This window comes from Gavialis gangeticus, unplaced genomic scaffold (assembly GCF_001723915.1).
Source record: "Gavialis gangeticus isolate Ggan-Ray unplaced genomic scaffold, GavGan_comp1, whole genome shotgun sequence".
NCBI lineage: Eukaryota > Metazoa > Chordata > Crocodylia > Gavialidae > Gavialis > Gavialis gangeticus.
The window spans coordinates 712,489-721,347 of record NW_017728982.1 but is presented as its reverse complement, the minus strand read 5'-3'; the positions used below and the strand labels follow the sequence as shown (position 1 = coordinate 721,347).

The 8,859-nt window shown below is 71.0% G+C and overlaps 1 protein-coding gene across 1 annotated transcript in view; it reads right to left on the bottom strand.

Annotated features, from left to right (window-relative positions):
* Window positions 1-1,149: 1,149 nt before the first annotated feature.
* PHLDB1 (pleckstrin homology like domain family B member 1) overlaps window positions 1,150-8,859 on the bottom strand; it is an 8,094-nt gene continuing 384 nt past the window's right edge. Inside the window, exons 2-6 of the mRNA XM_019511694.1 lie at window positions 5,928-6,365; window positions 3,529-3,631; window positions 2,789-2,912; window positions 1,933-2,103; window positions 1,150-1,223 (exon numbers count right to left, since the gene is read on the bottom strand). Of these exons, the coding sequence (XP_019367239.1) occupies window positions 1,150-1,223; window positions 1,933-2,103; window positions 2,789-2,912; window positions 3,529-3,631; window positions 5,928-6,365 (910 nt within the window). The remainder of the gene's footprint in view (window positions 1,224-1,932; window positions 2,104-2,788; window positions 2,913-3,528; window positions 3,632-5,927; window positions 6,366-8,859) is intronic.

Sequence of the window (8,859 nt, the reverse complement as noted above, 5' to 3'; positions counted from 1 at the left end):
CGCGCCCGCGCCCGCGCCCGCTTTGGGCAAGGACTCCGGCCTGAGAAGCTGCAGCACACGGCCTCCACGCCCCTGCCGCCGAGCGGGCCTTGCCCGCAGCTGCCCCGCTGGGCCCACGACCCCTCGCTGTCCACACCTACACGTGGGCAAACGGCGAGAGGGGGCCGTGGCCAGGGGCGACACAGGGAGCAGACTCTCAGCCGTGCTGTTTCCCTGCCCAGATGGCCCGTCTGCACACCCAGCCCCGTCCTGCGGTACCGGGCGGACCGGGGCACGTCCCGGCCTAGCCTGGGCTCCCAGGCCAGCGCAGGACCCTGCGGCCAGCCGGCACCGCGCTCCGCCCGGGGAAGGGCCTTCCCGCAGCAGGTGCTGGGGTCCGAGCAAGCCCTCAGCGCGCTCCCACCAGCGGACGGCACGAGCCACTGGGCACTGCTGCTCTGCGCCCATGCCCCAGCCCTCAGCCTCATCTCTCCCCGGTCCAGGTCTGGGCCGAGGATGAGCCCTCGTCGGCATTAGCAAGTGCTGGGCGATTAGCACCTCGTGTCAGGAGCCTGCATCCAGGGCAACACCCTCATGAGAAGGCCCTGGAAGAGGCCAGGTGCAGCGCTGCCCGCCGTCCAGCCTCTCCCACCTAAAACCCCACAGGGCGGGACGGGGGAAGTCAGAGGGGCGCTGCCCGCCTCGGCGCTGGGCTCATGAGCACCAAGAGGTGCCACAGCAGAGCCAGAGGGAGGAACCTCGGCACCCCAACTCCCAGTCCGCTCCCGTCCCCCGCCTGCCCCATGCCAGTGGCACTGGCACTGCTGCCCGTCTAAGGGCCCCACAGGGGCCCCCGGCACGTCCGCAAGAGCATGCCAAGCGCCCAGGACCCTGCACCGCCATGTCCACCGCCCCGGTGAGGGGTGCCAGGGTCAGCGGGTGCCAGGGCCCTGGCCAGCTGGCTAGAGCATGGGCTACACCCCTCTCCTCCCCTGGCGGCAAGGCTGGGGCACAGGAGCTTATGCCCCTGCGCGCTGCTGGCGGGCGGACGACGGCCCCCTGCCATCGGCTGGGGATTAGGAGCCGGGCCAGCTGTGCTGAGCGGGGCGGCGCTGGCCCGACGAGCGCACGGTGGGGAACGTGCGGAGCAGACGGCGCATCCGCTCCAGCTCAGCCTGGCGGGGCACCGGCCGTGCAGTCCAGCTCCCTAGTGACAACAGCAGCCCGGAGCTGGGCCCGGGACGCTGCGGGGCCGAGCAGGGACAGGCTGGAGCCTGGGGCACGGCGAGGCCGGGGCCGTCCAGAGGGAGGCAGAACAATGACAGGAGAGGAGGCACGTGGGGCTGGAAAGGCTTTTGTCTGCCGCTGCTTGGAGCTTTTCGGCCCTCACTTCCCCCTCCCGCTTGGGACAAACGGAGCCATTGTTCCAGCCTCCCACCCGCGCCCCGCGCGGCCCCTGCGCGATGCGACAGCACCACCGCTCTGCCGAGGAGGGGGCCGGGGCTGCGCTCCGTCCTACAGCCTGCACCCCTCGCCGCGAGCCCCAGGCGCTGCCCGGCCCAAGGGTGCCAGGAGCCCCCGTGGGTCTGCGCGCGCCAGGGCCTCCCCGCGGCCCCAGGCAGGCTGAGCTCACGCCCGCTCAGCACCACTGCCAGCTCCTGCGCTCGGGCAGAGCAGCCAAAGTGGGGGCCAGCCCAGGCCTGGCCAGGGCATGACCGAGGTTGGAGATCATCGTGACCACTGGAGCAACCCCCCTGCCCACAGGGCTGCCTGTGCCCGAGCTCTCCTCCCCCTGGCCAAGCCCTGCAGGGCGGGCAGCGAGGCTGCGAGCCCCGCGCTCCGCCTGCCCCGTGTCTGCCCCCACCCTGCCCAGCCAGGGGCACGCTCCCCGTGTGCACTACCCCGCTCCCCACCCCCGAGTCAACGTGGCAGAGGCGGCCCCGGGGGTCTCACCTTGGGTGAGGCGCGTGGGCCGGCGCACTGGCACGCCGTCGATGGCGCAGGCATGCCCGCAGGGGTGCAGCGTGAGGGTCCCACGCAGGTTCTCAATGAAGCAGTGCTCGGGCGCCAGCCCCGGCCCCTGCAGGACAATATCCCTCGCTGCCGAGCCGATCACCGTCCTCCCTGCAACGACAGGCAGCCGCTCAGCGCCCCAGCCCAGGCAGCCACAGCTGCAGGGAGGGTCCAAGGCAGCTCAGGTCTCCTCCAGCCTCCTCCACTCTGGTGCTGCCAGACTCCAACCCGGCTCCATGCACCCGTCGCCTCGCCCTGCCAGCCAGGCCTGAGCAGCTTTGCTGTGCTCCCAGGGCATGCAAGGGGGGCCAGCCCGGGGCTCTGGGCTGGTGAGGGAGCTTTATGCTTTCCCCCGCTAGCCAAGGGCACGGCCCGTTGCTACAGGCAACGTGTCCAAGGGGGACTTGGCTCCCTCTCCGTGTTAATCTGATTTCCGAGCTGAGGCCCCGTCACCACCAGGCCTCCCTGCCGACGCAGCAGGCGCCTGCTGAAGCGGGAGCACTTGGAGGGCTGCGCTGGGCAGGAGCGGGTCCCGGACCCTGGGTGGGGAGAAGGGGCCCCCAGGCCCTGCTCGCCAGGTGCTGGGAGCCGGAGCCGCTGGGAGCCGGGCAGCGCGCGCTGGGGTCGAGGCTCTTCCAGAGCCCGTGGGCCACGGGCACAAGGCAAGGCCCGACGGCAGGACCCAGCCCTGCGTGTGGATGGGGCTGGGGGGCTCCGCTCTGCTCGGGCAGCCAAGCAGAGGGCCTGGCCTCGGGGATGCTGTGCCCGGCCCGGCCCTCGGTCAGCAGGCACTCACCTTCCTCCAGGGGCAGGAGCGTGATGGCCGTGCTAAGCCGCCCGCTGCCCAGGCTCACCAAGTGAGGCTTCTCTGTCTGCACCTTCACCCCCTTGCCCGTGTCGATCAGGTCCAGGGGGCTGTTCTGTAGGGACAAGCGCAGCACTGGGTCAGAGCCCCCTGCACCCCGGGCCACCGAAGCAGGCAGACGCCTCCTGGCGACAGGCAGCAAAATGAGCTGCCCGCATGGCGCCGTGCCACCTCCTGTCCCCAGGCAGCAATTGGGATGGAGGCTGCCCCCAGGCCGCCTCAGGCCACAGAGACAGGCAGAGAGGATTTGCCAGGCACAGGCTCCATTTAATAGGATCCAAGGTACTAGCCAGGTCGACAACTGGATTTGCAGCAATCTCCTTACAGGATTGGGAGCGGAGGCCCTGGGGTGCCGCGCTGCCTGCGCCCACGGCCTGCGCAGGACGTGACACCGTGTCTTGTCACGACACCGAGGCTGGGGCCCAGCTGGGACCTGTAACCGCCTCTCGCGTGGCTGCAAGCTGCTCCCAGGCCCCTCTTTGAGAGACTGCCCAGCCCCAGTGATCTGGAAGCCAGCCCCCAAACTCAGCCTGGGGCTGGAGCTGGGGCTCAGGCCACAGCAGAGACAGGGCCAGGTCTGGGCAAAGTAATGTGCATCTCCCAGCACGTGGGCTGCCCCCTTCCTCTCCTCCTGCTGGGATGTCGGGGGCTCCCGCCCAGCACACGCTCACCTGGATAATAGTCTGGACTTTGCGGGTCGGGCTGGCAGCACTCCTGTGCGAAGCGTCCATGGCTCCCGTGGCCAGGTGTCCGGCCCCTCTGGCCTCAGCTCTCCTGCAAGAGACAAGGAGCACGTCAGCCCTCAAGGACCCCCCGGCTCAGGCGCCGGCAGGGGAACCAAGCCGGGAACGCGCGGGGCTGCGCCGCAGACGCACCCGCCCTGCCCAGCAGCAACCAGGCAGCCTGGCCTGGGGGAGCACAGGCCTCACCGCTCCACACAGCCCCAGCCAGCACCAGGGATCGCAGCCCAGGAGAACAAGACTGCCCAGCTCGCCCACTGACTCGCCATGACACTGTGAGCAAGGCCAGGCTCTGCTCCGTGCCTCAGTTTCTCCATCTGAACAATGGGTCAGCCCTGTCCAGGAGGTGGCGAGGCCCACTACTGTGTGCACTCATCTCTAAGGTCTGTGGACAGGGAGACTGGAGAAACAAAGTGCGTTGCCACCTCCCTCTCCTCGGAGCTGGTCTCAGGTCATGCTGCCGTCCCGCCCACCCACGCAGAGCCCTTCCCCATGCTCCAGAGCAGACTCTGCCGCCTCCCAGGCAGCAGGGTACACTGCTGGGGAGGGAAGGGGGTGCCTACAAGGCACGCAGCCCTGGGCACTAGATGCCAGGCTCCCAAAACCCCTCTCCCCTGTCCTGCAGACGTGCTCCTGCCCTGTCACCAGGATGCGGCCCAGCAGGCCGGGCAGCCCTGCACCGCGGCATCGGGTGCCTGGGCGGTGCAGCACGGAGCAGAGAGGCCAGGCGCAGCCCCCCACTGCGCTCACACGCCGCCCTGGAGCGCGCGCACCGGCCCTGCCCCCACCCGGCACACCTGCAAGCCCCCTCCCAGCTCACGCATAGGACACGCAGCCACACGCCCCCGCCAACAGACACGCGTGCACACAAAGCAGCAGCTGTGCGGCTGAGGCAACTCTGGCTCCCCCTGCGTCTCCTCCCTGCAGGCAGCACGGACACAGCTCCCTTTCTCTGCAAGTGCAAATAGAGCAGCTCGAGGAAAGGGCCCCTCCTGCGCTGGGCAGCTCCAGCCCTGCCAGCGCACCCGCTGCTACTGCCCATCCCACTCCCCCCCGGTACCGCGCCGCGCCCCTGCCCGGTCCATGCCCATGCCCAGTGCCGCGGGCTCCTTCCACCCCTCCCCTGGGAGCAGCCGGCGCTGCCCTGGGTGGAGGGAGCCCTTTACCGGGCAGCTGGACCCCAGGGCAAGGCTCGGCTGGGGCCAGGAAGAGCCAAGGCTGCACGGCACCCTTGCCTAGAGGAGGCAGCCTCACTCCCCACCCTGCCAGGCCTCTGCACGGCGGGCACTGCCCCACAGGTCTCACCCGCAAACAGGCGTTGGCACGGCCTGGCTGGGGAGTGCTCGGAGCTGCAGCAATGGTGGAGAGGGGGAAAGGATGACACGACAGGGCGGGAAACAACGCACCCGCCCGGCCCACTGCAGCAGGGACTGGCCACCAAGGAGCTGGGCCACGTCCAGCCAGCGCTCGAGCCGACTTTGCGTTGCCTGTGGATGCCACGGGCAGCGAGAGCCTGCCGTGACCTGGGCTGAGCACCTGCTGCTGCAGCTACCGTCGGGGCGGACCACGCCCCCCCCCTCCACAGCATGCCCCACCCCACCCCACGCTGCCCCGCTGGTCCCCACACCCTGACTTCTGCACCGCAGCCGCAGCACGCCTGGTTCTGCCGGCGCCCGGCTCCTGGCTGCAGCTGGGGGACGGCCTGTTCCCCGCATGGGCTGCGTGGGCCTGGGGCAGGCAGCAAGAGCAGCAGCACAGGGCAGGGCTGGCCTGAGAGCTAATCTGGGCCCCTGCTGCCCAAATCCAGGACCCCCAACACAGAGGCCGACTAAGCAGGATGGGAGCAGCGCAGGGTTGAATCCCGTTTGAAGATTAACAGCAGGGCCCAGCGGCGGGCCCCGGCTCGGGGGCACGGCGTAGGGCGAGCCGCAGGGTGGCCCCTTCCACCGGCTGGGCATGACACCGCGGGCCCAGCCGCCTGCACGGCAGGGGCCCGCTTAGAGCTGGGGGCGCAGGGCGGTTCCGCCAGACCCCTCTCGCCACGCTGGGGGGAGACCCCAAATCTGCCCCTCCCACCTGACCTCAGCCCCCGGCACGGGACCCAGGAGCCTGGGATCCAGCCTCCCTGGCCCAGCTCTAACCACACAGCCCCTTCCCCAAATGCAACGCGGAAGCCCCGACCCCTCCCCTCCTGCCCAGGGAGATGCCACGTCCCCAGCTGGGGCGCTTGCTGCTTTCCAGCAGGCAGAACTGATCCCCGGCCCGGCTCCGCGAATAGCACCCCCTCGCCCCGCAGCCCGCTCCGGACACCACCGCCTCCCGGGACTCACCAGGGCAGCGAGGAGCAACGCAGCAGCTGGCCGGGTGCGTCTGGGCGCCCCGCGCTGCTCCGCGGCAGGCCCGGGCACAGGCCGTGGCGCCCCTCACAAGAGGCCTCTGTGGGAGGAATGCGAGCGCAGCCCGACCCGGCCAGCCCCACCTCGGGCGCCACAAGGCCGCCTTTCTTCTCGCGCAGCCGCCTGCAGAACACTCCACTTGTTCCCGCTGCCGTGAGAAGAGGCGAAGGCAGCAAATGCCAAGAGGTCGGCGCGTTACCGCCAGACAGCAACGGTCCCCTGAAGGAGCCGGAGCCGGAGCCTCCTGCACCCCGGGGGGGCTGCTCCCTGGCTGGGCCCCGCTCCCACAGAAATCCTTCCGGCCAGACAATCCGGCGAGCGAACAAAAAGCCCTTTCTTCCTGCCAGGCAGGGGCGAGGTGAGCCAGACGCGCTTCACCTCCGAGCAGGCCGCGCGGGGGCCGGCTGCCCAGCGAAGCTGAGCTGCGGCCGCCCACTCCCCCAGCCCAGCCAGGGGCTGCTGTGCCAGCCCTCGGCCCCGGCCCAGGCGCTGGCTGGTAGACGCCTCACGTCTCCAGCCAGGGCCTGTTCGAAGGTGCAGGGCGCTGGGATGTGCGGCTGCGAGCTGTGCTGCTCTGCCTTGGAGCCAGGGGTCCTGGCTGCCCAGCCCACCCACCCTGTGGCTCCACGCGGCCTCGGCTTGGCCCCAGCCCAGTCTGCAAAGCGGCCACCCCACGCACGTCCGCCCTCTCCCGCCTCCGCCCGCCCTGGGCCCGGGCACCGCGAGCCCCGGGAGCTTGGCGGTGCCTCGCGGGTGGGAGGCCAGGATGCAGCCCAGGCTCAGGGACTCCCGAGAGCAGAGCCGGCCCGCACGCGGGGACACCTGCGCACCGTTGCCCTCCCGAGGGCTGGATGCAGGGACATGGCAGCACCGGGCACCTGGGGTTGCTCTCAAGGAGCCAGGAAGCCTGGGCGCTGCCTGGCCCAGGGAAGCAGCTCCCTGCTCTAGGACCCCCCGCCACCGTCCAGCCCCAGTGAGTCACTCCTGCAGCCACTGAGTCAAGGGTACAGCACGCAGCCCCGGCACCGCCTCCAGCTTGGCAGCCTGCTCGCTCCCCATCTGCTAACGCACTTACGGCACCACGCGGGCCTCTCCCTTCCAGCCTGGGAATGTCGGAGGCGGGAGCAGGCAGCCCGCGGCCCCGGACACAGCGCCTGGAGCTGGCGGCCCAGCAGAGCTGGCCGCTGCGAGGGGCAGAGAAGGGACAGAACGAGCAGGGCGGCGTTTGGCCGGAGCGGACACCGGCCCAGCTCGGAGCCGGGAGCCCGCCCTGCCCCATGCCGTGCCCACCTGTCCACACAGCCAGGCAGCACGCTGGACCACGACCCGCCTGAGCTGGGCCAGCGCCCAGCAGTGCTGGAGCTGACGGTGACCCCCCGCCCCAGCAGGGCCGCCAAGGGCCTCACCCGCGACACCTCCGCCCCGGGCCACGGAGCAGCGTGGCGCAGGGAGGGGATGCGGTGGGGGAGCTCCCGCGTGGGCGCTGCGGGTGCCGGCCCGGCTGCCCCTGCCCCAGCTCGAAGGCACCAGGCAGCTCAGCCCCGCGCAGGTTGCCCGGGCAACACAACAGCCCCAGAAACCAGCTCCAAGACGCTCGCCGCGCCAGGCAGACTCCGGCTCCACCCGCTGATCTCAGCTCTGCCCGGGAAGCGGGATCCTGGCACCGCCCTGGGGCGAGGGCTCCCTCGGGGCCCTCGCTGAGCAGCTTCCCTGCCCGACCAGCGTCTCTCCTGCCTGCACACGACCGGGACGATGACCCAGCCCCGGGGCCAGAGCCGTGGCCACGCTGAGAGGTCGGGGGCAGGAGGACACAGCGTCCCCACCAGCGCAGGCTGGGTCAGCCAGCACTGGCCCCGTGTGAACGGCCCAGGGCACCGAGATGGGAAGAGGCCTCCTGTTTGCAACGGTTGTGCTGCGCTCAGGGGGACAAGCACGACCACAGCTGCCCAAAGGTTCACCGGGCACAGCCCTGCTCTCCCGGGCGGCTCCGCACAGAGAAAGGCTCCGAGCTGCAGCCCGGGAGCAGGGCAGTGCCCGAAGGGGCACGAGCAGGGCGATCTCCCGGGCATCTCGGCAAGGCAGGGCAGCATCGTGCAGCCACAGCCTGCCCACAGACCAAGGGTCCCTGCTGCCGCAGGCCGCACCGACCCGGGCACTGCGCAGGCACGCGGCCGTCCCGGCCACGCCGCACCAGACAGATGTGCCAGACTGCTACCTACAGCTGCTCGACCTGGTGCTGCCAAGGGGCAGGGACTGCAGCGGGAGCCCCGCTGCGCCCCGTCAAAGCATACGCACCGTCTTGCTCCAGGGCTGGTCCCGAGGCAGGATGGCAGCTGGCTGCGCTAGATCGTCCTGCAGGCCAGACGCCCGCTCTCCTCCGCCTAAGCTGGGCCTGTGCCGTCTGCCCACCCGTGCCCCTGCCCAGCCAAGAACCAAGAGCCCGGGGGTGGGCGAGGCTTGCCCCCGACGCAGCTGCCTGCTCCACCGCCTGGAGCTTTCCCTGTGCTCGGGGAGAGGAAGGGGCAGACGGCCCTTTAAGAACATCCTGCCGCAGGCGGGAGCAGCGGGACGGCGCTTCCTCTGGGCAGAGCGCTGAGCCTCCCTGAGCCAAGGGCCCCTGGGCCGCTCTGGCAGCGTTGAAAGGGCCGGGGCGGAGGGCCGCGTCGGGAAGTGGGACACGAACAAGTCCGGAGCGAGGCCTGGGCCCGCCCTGCCCTGCCCTGCCCTGCCCTGCCCGGAGCGCAGGGGCCGCATGGCAGATGCGGCCGCGCTGCCCCTGCCAGGAGGGCACCTCCCGGGCACACGAGCACCCACGCACCGCGGGCTGCCACGTCGCTCCGGCTCTCGGCGCACAAGCCCCGAGCAG